This window comes from Hemiscyllium ocellatum, chromosome 1, assembly GCF_020745735.1.
Source record: "Hemiscyllium ocellatum isolate sHemOce1 chromosome 1, sHemOce1.pat.X.cur, whole genome shotgun sequence".
Taxonomy (NCBI): Eukaryota; Metazoa; Chordata; class Chondrichthyes; order Orectolobiformes; family Hemiscylliidae; genus Hemiscyllium; species Hemiscyllium ocellatum.
Window position 1 is genome coordinate 77,023,601 of NC_083401.1, and position 26,610 is coordinate 77,050,210.

Here is a 26,610-nt window from a genome sequence, read left to right on the forward strand (position 1 = left end):
CAGTAGTCGGGGGCATTGATTTAAAGAGTTGAAGAGAAATCATTTTCTCTGAAAGATGGTAGGAATTTGAAACTCACGACTTCAATCAATGAAAGGGGTAAAAATACTCTTTGTATTTATAAATCTGTTTGGATGTGCATTTGAAGCACAGTAACTTAAAGGACTACAGACCAAGCAGTGGAAAGTGGAATTAGGCTGGTTAACCTAATGTTGGCTGACCTAGAAATGATGGATGCAAGGGCCTCCTTTTATGCTGCAGATGTTCTGTTTGTATAGTCCCTGGTGTTGAGTCTAGAGATAAGAAAGACAGATAAGAATTTCAGCTGCAGAAGAGCTGAGTCAGGAAATTGGCGAAAGGATTCATCATGATTTACCATTGAAAGACCTTCAATTGCTGATACTTATAGCTTGCTGTTCAATATATCATTCAGTGACATTGTCCGGCAATACAGTTGATTTCCATCTGTACAATGTGACATGACTTTTTCTTTCAGTGCTATTTCTTTCTCTGAATGCACAGGTGAATTGAAATTGCTATGCCATCATGTTGATTCAACATCAAAAGTGGTTCAACTACAATCAAATATATCTCTGTCTTGTGCATTACGAGAGGAGTGCCTCCAGTTATTAGATGCAAATGCAAGTCACATATTTTGGAGAATGAATGATACCCAAATTTCACGAGAACAATATTATTTCAATGCAACTGTTTCCTGGGTAACCTTAAAGAGGATTGATGCTTTAAGAACCTATTTGACATGTCACATTAACATCAAAGGAGCACCAAATATCCTTCACCGTTTTGAAATTAAAGCAGGCTGTAAGTATCTTTTCTGTAACAATGTTTGTATTTCTTGCTAGGCTAGAATAAGGGCTCTAGGAAATAGAAATTCTAATATGGCTGATTAGAGCATGTGACCATATTTAATGTCAGTTTTCGTCGAATGAAACCTCATATAAAGAAATACCAAGTTCTGGGAATAATCCACATAATTATTAGTATCCCAGTAATATGTAAAACTTTGCTTTTGTGGTTGAGAATCAAAGGCTTGGATGCAGACAAAAAGTTTTCCCCAGTTCTCGCCCTATTGTGGTACATATAGGGTTAAGCTCAGATTCACTCAACAGGAATGTGCTGTCTTTGGCTGAGTCAGCATTTGTTGCCCATTCATAATTGCTGTGGAGAAGATTATGGTGATTTGATACAGTGACATCAGTTTATAGAGAATGGGTCCAAAATTCCTTTTAGCTTAGGAGATGCAATTTGGATCCATGAGGCTTCCATTCCATTTAACTTATAATCCAACACTGTTTAAAGAGCCTTGATGAACCTCTTGCCTGAATTCCTCCTTCTTGTGGTGCAGGTTTGAACAGTTCTCAGGCTACTCAGAAAATTGGACTCATTGCTGTAGAAATCTGTTATAGCTGGTTTGTGCATGCAACATATAAAAATAAAGCCAAAAGTTTGCCAAATATCAAGCCACGTTGCTCAAAATGGATTGAACTGCAGCGTCAGAAAAGCCTTAGACTGCTCTAGAAAAAGGAAATCAAGAACAGAATAATGTAGCTGCTGGAAATCTGCAGTCTGAACATAAAATGCCAGAAATACTGAGAGGGTCTGGAGGAAGAACCTGAACTAATGTTCCAGGTCAGTGACCTTCTGGTGAAAAGTTAATGGATTGAAAGGCCAATTCTGCTTTTCTCTCCATCAATGTTACCTGACCTGTTGAGTATTTTTAGCATTAGTAACCCCAGAGAGACAAAGTTTATGACCTTCTCCATGCTGTCACTTTAATGCTGCTTTTTGAGATGTCTTATCATAGCTTTGGTTCTTTCAGGTTCTATTCCTTCTCCATGGAAGGACCACAAATTTGTGGTGACTGAATGCAATCTGCTGCTGGAGTGGATATCTCCATTGTGCCTCCACATCATAGCCACAAATCATCTAATCACATATAGTAATAACCTTGTCTGAAGGCCAACAGAAGTCCCACTCAGCTACATTTGTTTTGCTGTTTATTCCTTAAACAGCATATTACAAATTATGTATTCTACTATCTTCCGAAATCCAAGAAAGGTATATATGGTGTTGAACTAATAAGCATTTTCTGTTCAGTCCCTGGGTTCACTTCAAAATGGTAATTGTCCGATGTAAGGCACAAGACAGGGATTGAACACTGAATGTTGTGTACAGTTATGGCCTGAAATACTGATTACGAGAGAACAATCTTCGGGTACAACTGAGGGTGTGGCATTGATTAATATAACGGAGTTAAGGTTTTCGAGGAGAAGAAGCAAATAAATAGAAGAACTACGGATGCTGGAAATCAGAAACAAAAACAGAAATTGCTGGAAAAGTTCAGCAGGCCTGGCAGAACCTGTGGAGAGAAATTAGAGTTCACGTTTTGGGTCCAGTGACCCTTCCTCAGAACCTGAATACTTTAACTAGTTAGCCTTTAATTAAGCTTTTCAAGATTGCATCTAGTTTGAAGTTTCATTCTGAAATAACCAGTTCCTTGCTGGATTAATTGGAAATGAATTGCTTTTCATTTGGGTAAGTGAGTATGTTTAGTGGCTGCAATGTGCTAGCCTGCTAGGAACGCTGCTCCAAAGAGGACTGCCAGGAAGGCAATTAGGAAGCCACAACTTGGCATGTTACTATATTCCTGCAGAATAAAAGCAATAAACTCCAGGTGACTTTTTTTATATTCTCTTGTCAGATCTGAAATTGTAATCTTTTTACATGCAATTTTTCCCTCAGCAAAGCAGAGAAATTCATTGCACTTGCACATACTGAGGGATTACTATAGTGTCTACCAAGCTGAAATTTCTAACACTTGTCTCTTTTAAGACATCACTTTTTAAAACTGAAAGGCATCAACTTTTCAAGATTTCGGCATAATTTCCTTTTAATGATTCATAATTGTTGCTATCTTCTGAATTAGATTTTGTTGAACTTAATTTCTGAATTGCCAAAACATAATGCTTCATGCACTGGACAGAAATGCAAATTCATAAAATATGCTGCCTGTAGTGTTTCATCATAATTATTTTGTTTCAGTGCCTCCTGATAAGCCAAAGAATATTTCCTGCATTTCATACTGGCGTGTAAACTTTACTTGTTCCTGGGACCAAGGGCGTGAAACCCACCTAAAGACTAATTTCACATTAACTAGACAACAGTGAGTATAAAAATTACATATTGCCCTTGATCTTGAAACACTGGACTTGATACCAATGTTTCAATCAATTTCTTTGTGCCAAAGAAGAACTGTATTACTTCCATAGAATGTTTCAAACCATGTACTGTAGAATGAATTCAAATTTTGTTGTCATTTCCAGTATATTATTGGTGCTGGTATGGTGTCTCTACTCTTAGAAAACTGCTGATCAGGGATCAAATTTGCTTTTGCTTTGGATTATTTCCTGTTAGGTCTGTATATGCTGATATTGCTACATTTTAAGTACAGTATTTGGTCATGACAGGGTCATTATAAACAAATGAAAATCATATACATTACATTATTGCTGCTGCATTAAGAATAATTGATGATGAAACTGCTGGGAAGTGCCTCCAGTTAAAACCAGAAAGAATTGTTAAGTTTTAAAAATTGTTGGAATTCCAGAAAAAATGTAGTTTTTCATTTGCAGAGCATCTGAGCACAAGACAGGATCTTGATAAAAGGGCTGTGCGGTAGTCCTGTGGCTATCACGTTTAGCAATTGTTATCTCTGACCCAAAAGTTAACCTAATGGAAGTAGAATAATGATAATGAAAGGGGATCCTTAAACAAGTAAGCATTAATTGATGGAGAGCGAGAGGTCATCTGTGCTGAAATCATCTCAGAAGATTTGAAGAAGAGGTCGTTTAGCTATAGTTGAAGTACATTTCTACATATGGGGAAGAAATGTCCAACAAACCGGTGCTCCCAAGGTGATGAAAAAAAAAGAGAAAGCTGAAACTGAAAAAATGGATGCATGACTGATATACAGTTGATAATGGTAAAACAATTATAAAAATAAAATAAATTCATTGGTGAAGGGAAAAGTGATTAAGAAACAAAGAAAATGTAAGGAGAGGCTGGTATCTAATATAAAAGGAAATCCAAGAGTCTTCTATAGGCATCAAGAGGAGACTGTATTGTAGTAGTGTCACTTGACTTATAATTCAGAGGCCCAGAGTAGAAGTTTGGGGAGGATGGGTTAAAATCTTACTGTAGCTAGTATAATTTGAATTCAACTAATGAAGCTTTAATTAAAAACTTGTCTCATTGAAACAATTCTCAATTGTCATAAAAATCCCTTCTGGTTCACTGAAGCCCTTCAGCGAAGAAAATCTGCCATTCTTGTCTCGTTTATTACTCCAGGCCCAAAGCAATACAGCTGAGTCTTATATGGTTTAGCAAGCCTCCAAATTCTACTAAGGCACTAAGGAGCCTAAAAGAAAATATGAAACCAGATGGACCATCTATCAACAGGTTACACACTGGGAATGACAACAGCAACCTAGCAAAATCCTCCCTACTAACATCTGGGGGTTGTGCCAATATTGGAGAGCTGTCCCACAAACTAGTCCAGCAACAGCCTTATACACTCATACTCTGAGAATATTCTTTACAATAGTCCAGACAACATGGCCACTATCCCTGGCATAATCAGAGAAAGCAGCACAGTGGTAGACAGTCAGGAAGGAGTTGCCTGAGAGCCCTCAAAATTGTTTTTCAAGGATTTGAATAGGTTTTGTGATAGGACAAGAATATTGAAATGGAATGTAATGTGGAAAAATATGAGGTTATCCACCTTGCTAGGAAGAACAGAAACTCCATGAAGTCTCATGGCATTGGGTCAGACATGGGCAAAGAAACCTCCTGATTACCATCTAGTCCCTTTGGACATCTACACTTTCCAAAGTTTCACTATTTAAGAATTACTGTGCACATCTGTTCTTCTTATCAAAGCAGAGAGCCTCACATTTTTCCACATTATATTCTATTTTAACATTCTTTTCCAATCAGTAAGACTGTCCAAATCATCCTGAAAATGTTTTCCACTTTCTGCCCGACACACATTCTGGCATGGCTTTGTATTTGCAATTACATTTGAACTCCGTCTCCAATCATTGAAAGATATTGTGAATAGCTGGGTCCCAAGCACTGATCCTTGCAGTACCCCATTAGTCACAGTCTGCAAATGTTGGAATGACCCATTTATTCTGACTGTCTGTTTTCTGTCTGTTAGCTACTGTATTAGCTTCTATACAATGTGCTTCAATTTTGCCAACCAATCTCTTGTATGGGATCTTATCAAAAGTTTCTGAAGATCCAAATATAAATATATATAAACATCCAAACTTATATCCATCTACTCCCCATAATAAATGTTGTTAGTAGCTTACTCAACAAGTTCATCAAACATGATTTCCTCATTGTAAATCCGTGCTGACTATGCCTAATCAAATTTTTTTTCTTCAAGTATAGATATCAAGGCCTTCATGATAGATTCTAATATTTTCATATTATTGATGTAAAGTCGATGGGTTTGTAGTTTATATTATCTTCTCTTGCTCCTTTTTTAAATAATGGAATGATATTTGTTTCCTTCTAATTTGCTGAAGTCATTCCAGAATCCATAGAATTTGCAAGATCATCAAAATGCATCAATGCCTACTATAGCCATGTCCTTTAACACTCTGTGATGTAGACTATCACGTTCTGGGAACCTAACAACTTGTAATGCTGTCAAATTCTCTTGTTCAACATTTTTGCTAATTTCCTTCAACTCCTCTTTCTCCCTAGTCACTTAGATCTCTAATTCTGGGATATTTCTTATGTTTTCTTCAGTGAAAACAAACATAAGTGTTTGTGTAGCTTCTTTAAGTAACTTCTCTGTCATTTCTCTGTTCTCCCTTAGCAATTCTCTTGACTTTACTTTTAATGGAGCAACATTTGTTTTAGCCAAACATTTCCTTTTCACATACCATGGAAGCTTTTACAGTCCATTTTTATGTTTTTGCTAGATGGCATTAATGTTCTATTCTTTCGCTCTTTATCAATTTTGTGGTCCCCTTTCACTGTATTCAAAAAACTTTCAGTACTCACATTTATTATTATTTCCAGCCATTTTATATGCCCCTTCTTTTAAACTAATACAATCCTTAATGTTCTTTGTAAGCCATAGCACAGACTTTTCTTTTTTAAAACTTTGCCAATTGACGGAATATATAGTTGCTGTAAGCCATTACCTATTACCTAGGTTTTCCATTACCTATGTACAGTCATGCCTTTTAATGCACTTTCCCAATTTAGCCCAGCCAATCTCATGCTTTTGTCATTTCCCTTAATCATATAAAACATTTTTTATGTGGGTTGACCTACCTTCTCCAAAAGCAGAATGTGGATTTGTGTCATATTGTGTTCACGCATCGCTAATGGTTCTTTTGCAGAAAGTTTATTAATTAACTCTTTCCATTAGATAGTACTAGATCTAAAATAGCATGTCCTTTAGTTGGCTCCTCAACATACTGTTCTAGAAAATCATCTCTGACACAGTCCAGAAACTGGTCCTCCACAGCTTTAGTTCACAATTAGTTAAAGTCTATACACAGATTAAAGTCTGTGTTGCCTGTACTACATCCTTCCGTCTTGATTAATACCATGCCGCACACTACCAGTACTATTTGGCGGCCTATTAATAACTTGAATCAAAGTCTTACTACCCTTTGTTATTTCTTAGTTCTACTCAAACAAATTTCACGTATTGCTTTCCTGATCTGAGACCCTCGCTTTCCAAAGTATTGATTCCGTCCCTTATTATTTGTGCAACTCTACTCTCTTTTCCTCCTTGTCTGTCTTTCTTAAAATTTGAATATCTGTGTATATTTGTTTACCAGCCATTAATCAGCCATGTTTCTGTAATGGCAATTTGATCAAAACCATTTACCTCTATTTGTGCCTTTGACCTTAGGTCATTAACCTTGTTGTGAAAGCTTTGTGTATTCAGATAGTGTTTGTCTTTGAGAACACTGTCTTTTTACATTATTCCACATTCCAGGTAGACCTGTACTTGATGGTAGTTTTTTTTTCTTTTTCTGTCTTCAACTTTTCTACTTCTGGATATCCACTTACCTTCTTCCAATTTGGGGTTAATCCTTTGTCCACCCTCTCAACACACACACACACACACACACACACACACACACACACACACACACACACACACACACACACACACACACACACACACACACACACACACACAGCCAGTCTTCAACTAATTTTGAGTTAATAACAGCTCTTAATATCAAATTTGACCCAGTGAAGCATCAAGGAGCCCTAGCATACTTGGAATCAGTGGGCATCAGGGGAAACTCTCGGCTGTTGGAGTCATATCTGGCACATTGGAGGATGGTTGTGGTTATTGAAGGTCAGTCATGTCAGTTCCAGGACATCTCTGCAGGAGTTTCTCAGGGTAGTGCCCTCGGCTCAATCATCTTCAGCTGCTCAGAAGTGGGCATTTTTGCTGATTATACAATGTTCAGCATTACTTCTGACTCCTCAAATATTGAAGCATTAGGTGCTCAGATGTAGCAAGACCATGACAGCATTGTTTTCTTGCCTCACTATTTTTAAATTGGTACTGCATTGCCATCATACCAGTACTTCCATAATGTTCTTTTGCTTTTGCCATTTCAGCAAAGATACCATCACACAAACATATTCAAAGGGACAATAGCTAAGGACCGCCAAGGAGAAAATTACAGCTTTTGGTTGATCTAATTTGATTCAGAAACAGCAAAAAAAGCCTTTTCATCCACATTGGCTCAGCTTTATGACAATGAGGCGTAATAGATAGATTGGACATTGATAATGGTGCATGTTGGCACTTCTGATGTGATCTGCAATGATAGAACCTGTTTAGCACTGGCATGTTGATTTATTTCATGAAATCCCTGTCATTTATATAATCAATTTAAAAAAAGTAAATTATTTCTTTTGACAGTATTTCAATTTTATCCCCGCTTTTATTTTTATTTTACAGGCAATATAAGAAAAGTGAGATCTGTCCTAACTTGAAGAAGAGCTCGTGTTCCTTTGAATACCCAGAGTTAGACATTTTAGGAAATTATGCAATTACTGTAGAGGCACAGAATGCTCTCGGCAAAGTCTCATCTGATCCTTTAGACCTGGACATTTGGCATACTTGTAATTATCAATATTTCATTCAACAATCTATGTTGTGCAGTAATTTTCAAAGCCATTGTAAGCGTGAAAGTGTCAGTAAAATGGGGGAAAATAGAACACGCATTATGTTCCTGAGAACATCCTTCTTTATTGTACACTTTCCTTTCAAATAGCAATACACATAAGACTATAAGACATAGGAACAGAAAAAGGCCATTCAGCCCATTCCATCTGCTCTGCCATTCAATGAAATTATGGCTAATCTGATAACCCTTAACTCTATTTTTCTGCCTTTTCCCCATAACCCTTGATTTCCTTTAGATTAAACATCTGTCTATCTCAAGTTTAAATACTTATTTAACAACCTAGCCTTGACATTCCTCTGTGGTAAAGCATTCCATAGATTTAATACCACCTTACAGAAGAAGTTCCTCCTCATCTCTGTCTTAAATGTGCAACTCCTTATTCTGAGATTATGTCCTTTGGTCCTAGGCTGTCCAACAAGGGGAAACAACCCTTCCACATGTATCCAATGTCCCTAAGAATCTCGTCTGTTTCAATAAGATCACTCCTCATTCTTCTCAATTCCAATAAATACAAGTCCAACCTGATCAATGTCTCCCCATAAGACAGCCCCTCTATACTTGGTGTAACCAAGTGAACCTTCTTTGGACTGTCTCCAATGGCAGTGTATCTTCCTTTAGAAAGTGCTCAAAACTGTTCACAGTATTGTGGGCGGCACGGTGGCACAGTGGTTAGCACTGCTGCCTCACAGCACCAGAGACCTGGGTTCAATTCCCGACTCAGGCGACTGACTGTGTGGAGTTTGCACGTTCTCCCCGTGTCTGCGTGGGTTTCCTCCGGGTGCTCCGGTTTCCTCCCACAGTCACAAAGATGTGCGGGTCAGGTGAATTGGCCATGCTAAATTGCCCGTAGTGTTAGGTAAGGGGTAAATGTAAGGGTATGGGTGGGTTGCGCTTCGGCGGGTCGGTGTGGACTTGTTGGGCCGAAGGGCCTGTTTCCACACTGTAAGTCTAAGTCTAAGTATTCCCTGACTGATGCCTCCTATAGTTTAGCAAAGAACAGTATGAGTGGCCTGTTCTTCATTCTCAAGGTTGGTTGCGACTCCGCTTCGACGTTCCAAATTGACTGTAAATGTTCTCAATTGTCTGCCTGTGCTCCCAGAAAGGGGGAACCAGCCATTCCTTACCCATAACTGGTAAAAGAGTACAGAGGCAGGGAAATATCAGGGAATCCATCATGTCTCTCTCAAAATTTACTTTTGGTCCTGCCTCCAAATCACATTCCTCAGTAATGCTATAATTTTTCTCAATGTATCCAAGAATATGTTCACTTAAGAATGGCTAATATAGGCTAAGATGAACATGAAGCAATCTCATTGTCATTTGTTTTTTGAAATTTTAATAAATGCAAGATAACTTGACTGATTACTGGTTTATTCTTTAATACAGGGAAAACTGATCCACCTTGGAATGTAACTGTTCACTCTATCCTGGGTCAATCAAGGTCTTTGCTTGTAACATGGTGCAAACCTAAAATGGCACCACCAAACCTTCCATTATATTATGTTCTGCAATATCAAGCCATTGGTACAAGCAAATGGATTCAGGTACACAACCATTTGAATCAATTGTAAGCCACTGTTTTGAACTAGCATGCCACCAAAGTGCAAACAAATAGTGTTTCAAGTTCTGTGTAATATTTTATCTATGTAACTAATAGTTTGAAATGTATCTTGTTTGTGACAACATTAGACTGTATTTGTCTGCTCACTTAGCCATCTAAATCCCCTTGAACTCTTGATGAATCAAGCTGATAACACACATTCCCACTTAGTTTTGTGTCATCCACAAACTTGGGAATATTTCATCTGGCATCCTCATGTATATCAATGATCATGAGTTTGACTTCTAAGTTTTCCTGGAATGTTAAAAGAACTTTGGTCTTTAATGACTAAAACAAAACTAAGATGCTGATCAAAACTGATCGAACTTCAGATGCTGGAAACCGGAAACAGTGCTGATCCTTGTGACATCCACTAGTCATAACCAGCCAACCGGAGATCTACTCATTATTCCAATGCTCAGCTTTCTTTCTGTTAATCAACGCACAATGCAAGCTAACATATTACCCTCTTTCACATGTACGTGAATGTTGTGTGCAACTTATCAAAAGCTTCCTGACCATCCAAATATAAATAGACAAGCAGAACCAGACTATCATCATGCCTTTTAAATACATTTTTCCAAATCCATCACAGCCAACTTGCTTCCAATACTTCTATGGTTCAAGAGTCTTGTTTTAGATTGAATTACATTGTTTTCAAACATAATGGAATAATCCAGCATATTTTGGGTACTCTTTTCTAAACATTATTTTACAAGAGTAATTTGACCCTTTTTATTGTATAAAGCTAGATCTAAAATAGCCTATTCCTTTTTTGGATCCTTAAAATCCTGCTGGAGAAACCAATTTGTACAAATTCCTGAAATCCAGCCCCCATCAAATTGGTGCTCATTAGATTTGCTCATTCTATATGTAGATTTAAGTAGTCCATGCTAATTGCAGCACCTCTAACTCAATGATTTGTACTGTATGCTACATTACCACAACTGTTTGGTGAGTTTACAAAAAGTCTACCAATGTTTCTTGCCCTTTGCTTTTTCGAGCTCCACTTGGACAGATTTATACTGTGTGCCACATTAGCACAACTGTTTGGTGAGTTTAAAAAAAATGAAATCATCTTTTGATTTAAGATGCTCTCTCACCAATATACAGATCACATCCTAAATTAAAAATACCACCTTAGTTCCTTTCTCTTTTTGTCTGCCCTTCTTAAATATTGAATATCCTTGAATATTCATAGCCGTGGTGACTTTTCAGCCATGTTCCCATAATGGCAACTAGATTATGCTGTCATCTTCTATTTATGCTATCAATTCACCCACCTTGCTGTGAATGCCTCATGAATGTTATTCTGCTTTTGCTCTATTTGATGTTGGTATTTGTTATTGGTGTGTTCCATTTTTACCTCCTACTTTTCTACTTCCCATTGCCAGTTTTGATTGCCTCATTTCTGAAAAGGGTCATTCAACCCGAAACGTTAACTCTGATTTCTCTCCACAGATGCTGCCAGACCTGCTGGCCTTTTCCAGAAATTTCTATTTTTGTCTTTGATTGTCTCATTTCTGTCTTGCCTCTCAGGATCCCAACACCCTGACAAGCCAACTTAAACCATGCCAACAACATGAGCAAATCCTCCTGGGACAGTCATGTAGTGATAATGTTATTGGACTAGTAATTCAGAGGCCAGGCTAATGCTTTAGGGGGATACCAGTTCTAATCCCACCATGACATCTAGTGGAATTTAAATTCTATTCATTAATAAAAATCTGAAATATAAACCTCATTTTAGTAATGGTGATCATAAACTTATCACGGACTGTCATAAAAATCCATCTGGCTCAGATTCTTCACAGAAGAAAACCTTTCATTCTTAGTCAGCTAACCCACATTTGGCTCTAGATCTACAGTGGCTGATGCATGACAACTCCCTGAAATTGCCTAGCAAGCTATTCAGTTCAAGGGCAATTGGGGATGGTCTTCTCAAACACCGGTTAACAATTTAGTTCTTGATCCATCTTTTTTTTCCAGAAAAGTTATTACTGGTGTGACATTTTGCATTCATTGCTGTTTGAATTAAATACAATTATTTATACATGCCCATTACATTTCTTAGGTAAAAGAAGAAACAACTAGTAACACTTCATTTGTGCTTAAGAACCTCAAACCCTTCACCAACTATACAGTGGCTGTGCGATGCATTGGTAAAGACCAAATTTACTGGAGTCAATGGAGCTCAATGAAAACTGGAGTAATCTCTGAAGATAGTATGTATTAAAATTTTACAATATTAATAGAACTTCTGGACTAATAGCTGCATATTTTGGGATGTTTCTTGTTAGGAGGCCAGTGAGCTTTTTCATTGTACGTTACCACGTGTACCTCATTAACTACAGACCCTGCTGCAACTTTTTTCAACTTGGATTTTTCCACATGCCATTCTCAGAACACCTCACCATTCACTGAGTACATGCTCAAAAGACCAGCACCACTTGCACCCATGCATCTTTAGAAGTTCACTGTATACCCAGCAATCTGGTGTTGGCCCTCACTGGTAAAGTAACAGTACATTATCCACAAAGCCATGCTGCTCACAGCACATAGCCAACATAGCTGAACTCTCCCACATACAATCCACTCTCTCACCATAATCACTGTTTATCCACCAGGCCTCATAGTTTACCTGTCCTCAGCTACACCCTGTTTTAAAAACTCCCTCTAAGTCATAGCTACTCTGACTCCAATACCAAATGTGCAGCCACATCTTGTCCTTGTGCAGTAGAAGATCATTATATGCAAGCAAGCCATTGGACAATTCCAAACATGAGCTTTAATTGACAGTAGCAAAAATCAAACAAACCAAAATGATCGAGGTTGCATTTTGCCCTGTTGGTGTAATCCACCTGTTGGCAGGATAACCAGTGTGAGTTATTCAGTCCATGATGGTCTGCTGCACCTGGCTTTCACCCACAGGCACTGGATGTCAATCAGGTTCAACTCTATCGTGTCCTTGTCTCTTCATTGGAAGATTGCTGCTTTCCCCGACGCCTCAGTATCTGTCATGTCCTCTCGTGGCCTCCTCCAACACTGTGGAGCACAGCACTCCAGGATGATGCAGCACACTCTGTATGGGTCATACTGCAGGGGCACCTCAAACCATTCCAAGCAGAAAAACCCCATCTTCAGCAGTTGCTTATTCACTTATAGTTCTGGTTGAGGAATGGGCAATATTGTATCTGTGCTCCACATCAGTCAGGGGCTTGTGCAATGTTGTCCTGAGCCGTGCTGCAATTGGTAGCCCTGTGCCCCAGTAACCAGCCTTGTAAGGCACCAGGTACATGGGAGTCCTCCAGAATAAAGGAGTGGTGGCAGCTGCCGGGATAGTAGGCACACATCTCCAGGAAGTGTAATGGATTGTAAGCCTTCCCTCTGATGAATTCCACAGTATTGTGACACTGCCCTTTCAGTGCCAAGTGGGTGGGATTGATGGTCCCTGCCTCCGGAGGAACCAGCTATGTTTGCACTATCCAGGTTCCAGTCTAAACTTGTCATGGGAAAATAACAGGAAAATGAGCCAGTGTGATATTGCACCTATGGCATCAGTACAACACAGAGATCCCATTCAGGTCGCCCATCAATCACTTAGGTTCTCTCATGTGTAGCTTGTTTGATATGTTAATAAGATAGGAAACTAGATTAGTGAGGTGAGTTGTGGCATTAACTGGTAATTTGCTGCTGTCTAGTGCTAATTTCAACCTGCTGCTTGATAAATCATGCATGATGCAAAGAGGTGAGTGTGAAGTAGTGAATAGCCTCTGCAACTCCTTACACATTTCTACCACTCAATCCAGCCTAGCCCACATTGCTCTTATCAGACTGTACCCTATATTGCCAAACAAAGCACAGAACAGGTTGGTGTTTGTTGTCAATGGACTCAACATTGATAAATCAAGCTTTTCACTGCTGTAAGGATATTTTTCCATCTGACATTGTTACTCTCTGACCTTTTGCACTAACCTTGATGTACAAAAATTTGAACAGCAACAAAGATATTTCTGTCTCTTCTATGTCTGTCTCTCTGAACCTTTCCACAATAGCCTTTCTTCTCTGAACCCAATGTATTTCACATTATGCTTACTGAAAGCAGTTCAGTTTTAGTTTTATATTTGAGACTGCAGCAACATAAGAATCCTTGTTAACACAGCACTCCTGCAGAAATGAGAAAGCATCAATAATGAAGACAATATGACAAAACATATAGGAGCAGAGTTAGGCCATTCAATCCATCTGGTCTGATCCACCATTCGATCATGGCTGATTATGTTTCTCAAGTTCATTGTCCTGCCTTTTCCTTTAACCTTTGATCTCCTTACTAATCAAGAACCTACCTATGAACATGAACATCTGAAGACTGACTTATTTCATTAAAGTAAGACATGGAATAAGTGGATTGTTCAGGATGAAGTTTAATAGAGTTCTGTGTTTATTTTATACTTCCTCTTGTTGTTTGCAGATCCATTAACGGGACCCTCTATTTGGAGAAAAATTAAAAATCTTGATTCTGAGGGAAAGAGAAAAGTGCATGTTCAGTGGAAGGTAGCTTTAAAATGTTACGTGATTGTCAAGAGATAAATTTGGACCAACAAATTATATTAACCTTGGGAGAATTGCATTAACTTTGCTTTAAATTTGCAGCCCTCTTTGTTTATCTATCACTCTCGTTGTTTGCTTCCTGGTATTCTTTCTGTGATGGGTTTTCTTTCTGTAAAGATTCCATCCCTCTTCTTTTGCTTCATCTCTGTCATATCTGTTCTGACACTGTCACATTATGCATAAAAGCTTCTAAAATGTCTTCCTATCGGCTAAGGATTCCACCCTACAATAATTTGAGGTTAATTCCATCCAATTTTTAGTTCTTCAGATTTCAATCTCCAGTCTCTTACCCCCCCCCCCCAACTCCTTCTGACCCAAAAGAAGTGCGATGATAAACTCCTTCGTTAATAGTGGATGTTGTCAGGTCACTTCTTCCTGATATTTTTACCCTAACAAACCTCTCCCAGTTTTTCCCCTGATATCTTGCTAATGATTGATCATGGTGCTCTCTAATATTCTCAGTTCTAGTTCTGAGGAAGGGTCACTGGACCCAAAATGTTAACTCTGACATCTCTCCACAGATACTGCCAAACCTGCTGAGCTTTTCCAGCAACTTCTGTTTTTGTTACAATTCCAGGAAATTCAGCTTTACTTTGTGAAGAGTCACTGGACTCAAAATGTTATCTGATTCTGCCAGACCTGCTGAGTTTCTCCACAAAGTCCTGGTTTTGTTTGCTTCAGATTGCTACGTCCTGCAGTTCTTTGTTTTGTTTTATTTTACTTTGTTTAGTTTCTTCTTTAAGTTAACTCTTGGAGTCCAGGTATCATTTTGGTAAATCTCATTGAACCCCATCTTAGACCAGTATAGGCATTTTGGAATAAACCTTCTCACAGATGTTATTACATGTCTCTGAAGCAGGTGGAACTTGAACCTGGGCCTTCTGGCTCAGACGTAGAGGTACAACCACTATGTGACAAGATCCCTATTCAAGACTGGTATGTCCTTTCAAGGATGTGGTGTCCAAAACAGTTTTGATGACTCTAGGTGAGGTCTAACCAGGTCCTTGTACAGTTGAAGTAACATTTCTACTCCTTTATATTCAAATCCCTTCTCTTAGCCTCTTTGTTTACTTCCTGCATCTGTTCATTATATTTTAATACCTAGCCCAGCAAATACACTAGTGTCTCCCCTGTTTCTACCCAATCACCAGTTAAAAAGTATCTTTTCTATTCCGTTATGTCTCCCAAAGTGGATGGGCCCATTCTCTTAATCCATCGCTTTTCCATATATACTGCATACAATACTTATTTTTGTGTCATCAACAAATGTGGATATATGACTTTCTATGCCATCATCTAAGTTGTTAATTAATACTGTGAATTGTCAAAGTGAAATACATATTATTTTAATGTGATTTTCTACCAACTGAGTTACAGTCTTGGCTGCAGAAATGCCATTATGGACAGCTAAGATGAAATAATTGTGGTTTGATTATGAAAGGCTTTTTAGCAATTTTTACTTTCAGTAGGTATCTATTTTAAATTGATCTTCCAGTTAGTGTTGTTTGTATCTACGCAAATTCTAGAAGTCAGAATTTATAGTTTTCCCAACATCTTTAATTTTCCAAATTGCGCAAGCATAAGGGGATACAAGAAGTGAGAAATGACTCAGAGTTTGTGGGGAAATGGTATTATTTTCAGTTATGTACTACTTGTCAAATTATTAGCATCTACTATGATCTTGAATATGCACTGATACAAATCTATAAGCCTTACCATGAAAAATAATGGGAAGTGAAATTATTTTCAAAATGACTTGTTATTTTTGTTGCAGGCATTAAACAGGTCCAAAGCCAATGGAATCATCTTAGGATACAGAGTCTGGTATGAGAAAAGAAGAGATCGAACAATCATACAACAGTTTAATACAACATCTTTGAACTCGTCTTTCCTCCTGACCCGTGATGCATACATGATAACTGTAATTGCTTATAACTCAGCTGGTGATTCTCCTGAAGCCACTTTGAAAGTTCCGGCAGTAAACCAAATGGGTATGTTTTACTGTCCTTACTATATAACAATTACTTAACTAAAATCTTTTCAAAATACCACAGAAGAAATTATTAATATTAATATCTGAAATGTTATGAAAAGCCTTTTTGCTGTGCTTAACTCCAAAGTACTTCTTCCCAATCACCACTTTATAGTCTCCACTAGTCTCTCATCTCAAAACTTTAGATAAAAAGCTAGACAATTATGCATTCTCCAAAGGATGAGTTGATGTTTTGCACAAACTCAAAGTATCACCTGCTGCCCCTCACTCCAAGTTACTTCATCCCTTTCCCATGTATCTGCTAGAATTCAATGAGGCAAAATCCTGAGTACAGATTCTGGACCAAATGGGATTTGAACTGAGGCTAATGATACCTCCAATAAAATGCTAGAATAGACCCCTTCTACATTGTCAATTATATGGTGTACTCCAACTAATGTTACACATCTCCTAGTGACCAGTTTCAGAGTCATTGACTGACCTGAACGGACCGTACTGGATAGCAGCTTGCCTCATGCAGTTTTTGTCAGTAGAAATCAACAAGTAAAATGGCGATATTATTAGTCCTGCTTCCTAACAATATAAGACATATTCTTATTAGTTTATTAGGCTTCATGCTGCAATGTGCATTAATGTCTCTGCATCTTTTTTTTAAAAGATGATCTTCCAGCTGTTCAAGACATTACCACAACATCACAGAATAACCAACTGCTCATACACTGGAACACTTCAAGGCCACCTGATGATGGATATGTCATTGAATGGTGTTTGATATTGAATGCAAGTTCATGTGCAGGGCCATTACACTGGCAACATGAGCCCAACACTTCCAAAATGGCATACTTACAGGGTAAGCACTTACAATAACATTAAAAGAGACTTTCTTTTTTATTTATTCATGGGATGTGGATGTCATTGACCAGGCCATTATTTATAGCCCATCTGTTATTGAGAGTCAATCATATTGCTGTGCATTTGGATTCATACATGGACCAGACTAGGTAAGGGTGGCATATTTTCTCCACTAAACAACATTAGTAAACTGACAATTTTTCCTGACAATTGGCAAGGGTTTTATGGTCATCTTTAGACCTGTAATCTCTGATTTTAAAAAGTTGAGTTCAAATTTGCCATGACAGGAATTGAACTCAGTCCCCAGAGCATTAGCTGGGTCTCTGGATTAATAGTCAAGAGTGTGGTGGTGGAAAAGCACAGCAGGTCAGGCAGCATCCGAGGAGCAGGAGAGTCGACGTTTCGGGCAAAAGCACTTGATGAAGGGCTTTTGCCTGAAATGTCGACTCTCCTGCTCCTCGGATGCTGCCTGACCTGCTGTGCTATTCCAGCACCACACTCTCGACTCTAATCTCCAGCATCTGCATTCCTTGCTTTCGCTGTCTGGATTAATAGCCCAGTGTTAATGTCACTAGGCTATCACCTTCCCTGTCTGGGTATTAGTCTACAATGAAATGACCACTGTGGAGAATACACTGTGGAGAGAGACAGCTATTCCTTTCACCCCATTTCCATCTTTATTTCCTGAGGATGTTGACTTTTACTGGGATTGGGCTCCATGGATCATTTGAAATTATACCTTCTTCTGGGTGAGCTGAAATGACCAGTAAGATTCATCAGTAATATTCTCACCTAATAACCACATAACAATCTTTTGAGGGTTCTCCAGACTGGCAAGCAGGGCTACTCATCTCAATTTCATCTCATCTCATTCTACTCACACCACTTCCATCGTGATGGCCATCAAATATAGAACATAGAACAGTACAGCACAGAGCAGGCCTTTCGGCCCTCAATGGTATGCCAGGGGGATTGCACTCCTCTGTGACCTGACCACCAACTGTACTCCCATTTCCAAGTATGTATGTGCTGCCATTCTAACTTTCCATTGCTTATCAATGTCTTTGCAAATGCTGAATTTAATGTTGAACATTAGAGAACTCTGGAAAGCTTACCAATAATGTTATTCTAAATAAAGCCATTAGAGTTGTAATAGATATTATACCATCAAGCCAGGGGTCAACTCTGGTTCAATAGAGAGTGCAAGACAGCATGGTAGGTTCAGCATAGAGATCAGAGTGGTGCTGGAAAAGCACAGCAGGTCAGGCACTATCGGAGGAGCAGGAAAATCGACATTTCGGGCAAAAGCCCTTCATCAGGAATCCATCAGGCATACCTAAGAATGAGCTGTCAACCTGTTGAAGCTACCAAACAGGACTATTTGCATGCCAAACACCATAAGCAACAAGTGATAGAGCTAAGAGACTTCCACACTAACAGATCAGTTCTAAACTCTGCAGACCTGCCATATCCAGTTATGAATGGTAGCAGACAGTTAAAAAATGCACTGGACGAGGAGACTCCACAAATATCCCCATCCTCGATGATGGAGGAGCCCAGTACATCAGTGCCAGAGATAAGGCAGAAGCATTTGCAACAATCTTCAACCAAAAATGCAGAGTAAAAGATGATCCATTCCAGCCTCTTCCAGTGGTCTCCAGCATTACAGATACCAGTCTTCAGCCACAAAAATGTAAATTGCTGGAGAAACGCAACAGTACTGACAGCATCTGTGGAGAGAAATGAGAGTTAACCCTTCGGGTCGTGTTGCGCCCTTCCTCAGGGTTGTGTACTAGATCCAGTTTTCAGCCAATTCAATTCACTCCACTTGATATCAAGAAAGGAGTGGAGGTCCAGGATACTGCAAAGGTTACAGGCCTTGATAACATTCTGGCAATGATATTGAAGACTTGTGCTCCGGAACCTGCTTCTCCCCAGCCAAGCTGTTCCACTACAGTTACAACACTGGCATCTGCCCGACAATGTGGAAAATGTGATCTGTACAAGAACAGGAGGACAAATCCAACTCTGCCAATTACCGCCCCATCATTCTACTCTCAATTATCAGTCGAGTGATGGAAGGTGTCATCAACAGTACTATCAAGCAGCACCTACTCAGCAATAACCTTCTCAGTGACACCCAGTTTGGGTTCTGCAGGTCCCAATCTCACTACAGCCTTGGTTCAAACATGGACAAAAGAGCTCAATTCCAGAGGTGAGCTGAGAGTGACAGCTCTTGACGTCAAGGCCAGATTTGACCGGGTGTGACATCAACAAGCCTTGGCAAAATCGGGGCAAACTCTCTGCTGGTTGGAATCATACCTGACACTTAGGAAGATGGTTGTGGTTTTTGGAGGTCAGTCAACTCAGCTTAAGGAGTTCCTCAGGAAAAGGTCCTAGGCCCAACCATCTTCATCTGCTCCATCAATGACCTTCCCTCCATCATAAAGTCAGAGGTGGGGATGTTCACCAGTAATTGCACAGTGTTCAGGACCTTTTGTGACTCCTTAGATACTGAAGTAGTCCATGCTCAAATGCAACAAGATCTGGATGATATCCAGGCTTGGACTGAAAAGTGCCAGGCAATGACCATCACCAATAAGAGACAATTTAATCAGTGCCCCTTGATATTCAATGGTGTTGCCATCACTGAAACCCCCTATCAACATCTAGAGGTCACAATTGAGCAGAAACTCAACTGGACTCCCCACATGCACACAGTGGCTACAAGAGCAGGTCAAAGGCAAGGCATACTGCAGTGAGTAACTCAACTCCTGACTCACCAAAGCCTATTCACCATCAGAAGCATGCTCCCCAACTGCCTGGATGGATGCAGCTCCAACAGCACTCAGGAAGCTTGACACCATCCAAGACAAAATGGCCCACTTGATTGGCATAATATGCACAAATATCCACTCCCCCCAGCACTGACATTGTCACAAACCTGGTCCCTTTTTTCTCAAAGCTGTTCCTTTTCTCAAGGATACTGTGTCCTTGGTTTTTTTTTTCAGAGGGATTATAAACAGCTTCCAGTTCTGATTAGACTGGTTTGATACAGAGATTGACAGATATTGAGAGGCCTTTTTGTTTATATGTAAACCAATGAGACCTCAGGCCAAAGTGGTCATGTTTTAGAAGTGACCTGTATAATGAAAGGGGAGTGGTCAGCTCTCTAGCTGAGCAGTTCAGTTCAGAACTAGTTGGAAGTTCAGCACTGGAGTGTGTGAACTGGCAACAAAAACTCTCTCTCCTTCTGCCCTTCTAACTTAAACCTGTAGACATTTGTTTCATTTTTACTGTTTTTTTTAAGGGGGTTTGCTTATTGAGACTGTGGTGTATATTTGGAACAGCATAATTAAATCAGAGTTCTGTAGGGGTCTTTCTTCTGTTCTTTGTGTTTCATTGTGTAATTTTGTGAATAAAGTTTGTCTGTTTTAAAACCTGGTGGTCAACCTAGCTAACTTACTCTGGGTAATGTTCACTGTACACGTACCGAAACAAATTGCAAAGTTATGGTCTGGGCTGCCTGCTTAAGAATATTTTGAGTAGTCTGGCCGAGTTCATAACCCACTCAATAGCAACCATGTATACTACCTACAAGATTCACTGCAGAAATTCACTAAGTTCACCTTTCAAACCCATGACCATTTCTTTCTAAAATGAAAAGGACAGCAGATACACCACCACCTGAAAGTTTCCATCCAAGCCACTCACCACCCTGACTTGAAAATATATCACCACTTCTTCATTGTCGCTGGGTCAAAATCCTGGAATTCGTTCCCTAAGGACATTGTGTGTATAACTGCAGCAAAGGGACAGCAATAGTTCAAGAAGGCAGCTCACCCCCACTTTCTCAAGGGCAACGAGGAACGGGCAATAAATACCAGTGACGCCCACATCCCACGAATGAAATAAAAAAAGTCTCCTTTTGATTTTAATTATTATTTTCATAATCACCTTAAGGAGCTGTTTACGCATTTTTTCTCTCAAGAGAGAGTTCCCAGCATTGAATTAAATATGTGCCTGAGCGCACCCACTAAGTATGAATAAAGCTAACCCTGCAGAATCAGCTATGTGCAGCCTGCTGGCTGAGTTGGTACTAATAACTTACTGCTAACTGATCAGAAAAAGCAAAGAACTGTGAATGCTGAAAATCAGAAAGGCAAACAGAAATTGCTGAAAAACTCAGCAGGTTTGGCAGCATTTGTGAAGAAACACAGAGTTAACATTTCAGGTTTTTTTTTCTCTCTCTCTCTCTCTCTCCCTCTTATGGTCTCCATTAATAGTTATTCATTCTCCCAGGCTGATCTGTACCTGTTCCTTTTTCCTTTCTCTGGGCTCTATCTCCACCTATTGTTTTTTCCTTGCCTCTCCCTCCGAGCTACTATCAGTTCTGAAGAAGGGTTATTCGTTCCGAAACATTAACTGTGCTGCCAGACCAGTTAGGTTTTTCCAACAATTTCAGTTTTTGTTGCTGCTAACTGATGCTTGATTGGAAAATCTGTACTTATGTCTAATTTAGCGGACATACTCGAAGCGCATTTTTATGAGCTTGAACAACTACACCCATTCTTAATGCACATTTAAATAAAATGTGAATGTAAAATAATAAAAGTGCTTAAGAAATGTTAGTCTATTTGCAATCGTCTTCCAAACTTGTGGACTTTAAGAGAGTAGAAATTACAGATTACTTTTTATAGCAGTTTGTTTATTATCAAATCTGAGACCATAGTATTCCCACTTATATACTTTAATGAACATGCTACAATATTTTTAATTGATTAATATAAAACAAAGATGAGAGTCTACCCAATGTATCTTCTCATCTACATCAGTTTGTTGTAAAACAGGCAGCTACAGCTCGAATTAACTTCTCCTCAGTTGTTCGGAGTATAATGATATAAACAATTCAGCAGGGTTGAGATGTCTGTGAAGACTCATAATGAGTCTGCTGATTAATGTCCTTTTGTTTGGAACAGCGACTATCACAAATGTGTGGTTCTAGATTAGTGAGAAGGATCAAGCAATGCATTGCATACACTATTGTAAAGAATGTGACGAGTTAAAGTTTGAGCATGACATCTACATTTTGTTTTTTAATGCTGAAAGTAAAGTGCATAAGAATCTTCATGAGCTGCACATTTCCCCTTTGTTGATTTTTTTTCACAGGAGATTTAGAAAAGTTTAAGCGCTATAACATCTCTGTTTATGCTGTGTACACTGATGGCGCTGGAAATCCATTCTCAATACCGGCATACCTACAGCAAGATAGTAAGTAAATATTCAAGGATTTAACAGCTAATAAGAGACTTTCCAAAGGCCTTGATTTCAGATAGTTTATATAAATTTGATTAAACAGCAGAGAGGAGGCTATATCCTCTATTGTATTGCCAATTTACAAATGCAGCTTGTAAAATTGGCCTTGTTCAAATTTTCTATTTCCTGACCTTAAAAACTGGATATACTCTAGAAAGTTTAAAACCTTTTTTATTTCTGAATAGTTAAAATTATTTATTTGTAATCCTGTCTCCTAGTATTATTATACACAATAATAATGAGTCCTTGATTAAATTACAAATACAACATTGTATTTCTTATGTGGAAATATGATTTTTCTCATTGATTTGTTACTTTACCTGGAGTAGCTATGTAAATACTGTAGCTATAAGAACAGATCAGAGGCTTGGGATCTTGTGGAGAGTAACTCACCTCCTCCTGACTCCCCAGACTTTGTCCATCATCTAAAAGACACAAGTCAGGAGTATGTTGGAATACTCCCCAGATGTCTGGTTGAATGCAGCTCCTACAACATGTTTGACACCAACCAAGTCATAACAGCCCACTAATTGGCACCACGTACCCAAACATTAACTCCGTGCACCACTGCTACACAGTAGCTACAATGTGTGCCATCTACAAGATGCATTGCTGTAATTCATCAAGGCTCCTTCAACGACACCTTCCAAACCTGTGACTTGTACCAACTGGAAGGACAGGACAGCAGCTACTTGGGAACACCAGTAATTACAAGCTCCCCTTCAAATCACAAATCTTGACTTGGAAATATATCACTGTTCCTTCACTGCCACTGGATCAAAATCCTGGAACTCCTCCACCAATAGCATTCTTGTTGGACCTACATTAAAAGGACTGTTCAAGAGGGCAGCTCACCACCACCTTCTGCAGGGCAAGTAGTCTAATGAACAAATTTTATTTGCCAACAGTGATGGCATCCTATGAAAGGATTATTTTAAAAATTGTTAATCATATTTTGATCAGATCCTAACACAAAGAATGCATTCCTTTTAATGGGCAAAGAAATAAAATTCACTTTGAAAAATAACATGACTGACTTATTAGATCTGATTTTAATTATTAAAACCGATCCACATTAACCAGGTTAAAATTGGGCCCATCTTGTTCTGTAATAGTGGAGGTGATTGCTATATTCGTTTAATATGTTCCTGGCAAATGAGTGGGATAAACGTAAGTTGAGCTGATATGGTGTTACGAGGCTGTTGAATGCTGTTACCTGGAAAATCCCATGGCAATGTCATGTAAGACTACACACTCTCTGTGCTGAATACTAGTGAAAGTGAGAAGGGTAAAAACATCTCTGATTCTAAATGAATAAATGTTAAGGATTGTTAGTGTTCGCTGCTTGTTCAATGAAGATTTTCTTTATCAGTTCCAGAAGTAGGCCCAATTATTGATGCTCCACTTGCGAGAGAAACAGAATGCACAATTAAATGGCATGAAATCCCAGTGGAAAAGAGGCGTGGATTCATCACCAATTACACCATTTTTTACAAATCTGCAAAAGGCGAGGCAGGTAAGTGTGCTTTTTCAAGGAGTCTTGTAAACAAATAAATATGAGGGCACAGTCATATCCATATCATTGCTGCAGCAATTGCTCCAGTATTGGCGTGTACATTCACTATCATTTATATGTTTCCTGCGTATGAACTATTCTACCCTTCTGAAACTCTCTTCGTACTGGTTAACTTGTTGGCTAATTGGCCGGACCATGGTACAGATGATGTCAACAGCATGGATCTCAATCCCTGTATCAGCTGTGGTAGTTCCTTGTCATGCCCCATGTTTGATGCAGTGTGATACCTCTCAAGCTATACAGCCATTTGTCTGTAACAGAGAGAAATGTTTATGGTCCATTTACCTCAACTAAACCTGTAGTCTCTTTGTGAGGTTTTTGCAGTGAGTCTGTCCTCTGCTCCCACATGTTTTGACTGCTGGTGTTCACAGATCTAATGAGACACGTACATAAGGTGGTTAAAAGGCATTTCAGGTACACTGCTTAGAGGAGGCATAGAATGCAGTAGCAAGGACTTTACGCTGGAACTCTATATGATGCTAAACCAGCCCAGTTATGGTAATCATCACCACGAAGGATATGATGACACTGGAAAAACATAGAGTTTTACCAAGGATTGAAGAATTTTAATTGAAGAAAGAATGAAGAGGCTGATGTTGTTTGTTTTGGAACTTATTGATATATAAATAAACTATGAGGACCTGAGACGGTGTGGATGGAAATGACCTATTTCCCTTAGTAGAGAGGTCATTAACCAAGAGTGGAATTTAAAGGATTAAGGATTAACACAGAAGGAATAAGACGGAAACAAGGTGAACATTTTGTCACTCAGAATCTGGAGGGCCTATAACTCACTGACTGAAGGGCTGCCGAGACAGAAACATTTAACAGTACATGGCAATACTCTTGAAGTGCTCTGCACTATAGCACAAGGAACTATAAGTGCTAATGGCCTCCTGTGTGGTGATTTTTTTGAATAAATGATCCTACAAATTCGTAAAATGAACACTATATTAAACATTATTGTTGCACACAGAGACGTCTTCACAAAACTCTCTTGGACAAAGGTTTACTGCCTTCTAATAATGTTTTCCATTATTTCGCAGGTGTAACAGTGAATTCAACAGTCCATGAATATACACTGAAATCTCTGCAAAAGAATACTGATTACACATTTTATGTTATGGCATCCACTGTGAAGGGAAGCATGAACAGCACGTTGAATTCCTTCACAACAAATGCTCTTGGTCAGTGAAAAAAACTTCGAAAAAGTTCAATGTTACTTTATTCCTGAGTTGTGTTTGTGTCAAGGACTGAAACCAGCTATGGTGTTCCCCTGCCAAGCCAACTTTCCTGACCTATAAAGCTAACACGCATCCCTAATAGGCCTGTGTGCCAGGGCTGACTTTAAAGTGATAGACCTTGTGTTCCCTGTGATTTCTTGGGTCTCATTCCCTTTACTGAAGGGAATGGTGCATGTTTGTGACAGAAGAGGTGAATTTCAGATTTTATCAGTGTCAAATTGCCATCAGGAAATGGAACTGAATAGAGCCTATTTGCATAAAAAAGGTACCAGTCCCTGTTTCCGCACACCACCTTAAATTGTGGACCTATTTCTAATTACAATCCACAAAGCAGATTAATGCATTCTAACTTCTTTAAAAATATTACATTTCATTATATTTGTAGTCATTTGACTGAGAATTTATGCATATTCAGTTATGGCAGTGTTCTGCAGATGTTGCAAGATTCAAACACTATTTCAAAATAATTGACATTCCCATGAGATCAAGTATTTTATGAGTTTAGCAAATGAACATACAAACACACAAATTAGGAGCAAGAGTAGGCCACTTGGCCTCTTGAGCCATCTCCACCATTCAACAGGATCATAGCCGATCTGATTCCAGATCCACATTCCTGCTTTACCATAAGAACCTTTCATCCCCTTGCTTGTTAAGAATCTATCTACCTGTACTTTATAAAGACTCAAAGACTCTAATTTCACCTTATTTATCGAGGAAAAGAGTTCTAAGCATTCATGTCCCTTTGTGAGACGAAGGTTTCTGCTAATCTCTATTTTTAAACAATGACCACAAGTGGAAAAATCATTTCCATAATCATCTGATCCTCAGGATCTTTTATGCTTCAAATAATTTGCCTCCTACTCTTCTAAATTTTAATGGGAACAACCTTAGCCTGTCCAAACCTCTCCTCATAGGGCAAATGGTCCATTCCAGCTATTAGTTCAGTAAACCTTGTCTGAACCATTTTCCCTTCAAACAAGAAGCAGTGTAACCTGGTTTTGCTGGATGCCGGACGTTAAGGAATTGCTATTTTCATTTTCATTTATATAAGTTGGTCAACACAGTCACTTAATATCAAATTATAGACTATTTTTAAATCTACATGTATGGTATTGGCTGAAAAATTGTGTTCTGTGAATATAAATGTTAA

The 26,610-nt window shown here is 38.8% G+C and overlaps 1 protein-coding gene across 2 annotated transcripts in view; it reads left to right on the top strand.

The window, feature by feature from the left end:
• Positions 1–562: 562 nt before the first annotated feature.
• The window catches only part of LOC132818965 (interleukin-6 receptor subunit beta-like), a 33,021-nt gene continuing 6,973 nt past the window's right edge, over positions 563–26,610 (top strand). For both annotated transcript variants that reach the window (XM_060830148.1, XM_060830157.1), the window contains exons 1-11: positions 563–820; positions 3,062–3,182; positions 8,037–8,200; positions 9,652–9,809; positions 11,940–12,090; positions 14,337–14,419; positions 16,251–16,467; positions 17,128–17,319; positions 22,491–22,592; positions 24,010–24,153; positions 25,260–25,400. In XM_060830148.1, the coding sequence (XP_060686131.1) occupies positions 661–820; positions 3,062–3,182; positions 8,037–8,200; positions 9,652–9,809; positions 11,940–12,090; positions 14,337–14,419; positions 16,251–16,467; positions 17,128–17,319; positions 22,491–22,592; positions 24,010–24,153; positions 25,260–25,400 (1,633 nt within the window). In that variant the 5' untranslated portion in view covers positions 563–660. The remainder of the gene's footprint in view (positions 821–3,061; positions 3,183–8,036; positions 8,201–9,651; positions 9,810–11,939; positions 12,091–14,336; positions 14,420–16,250; positions 16,468–17,127; positions 17,320–22,490; positions 22,593–24,009; positions 24,154–25,259; positions 25,401–26,610) is intronic.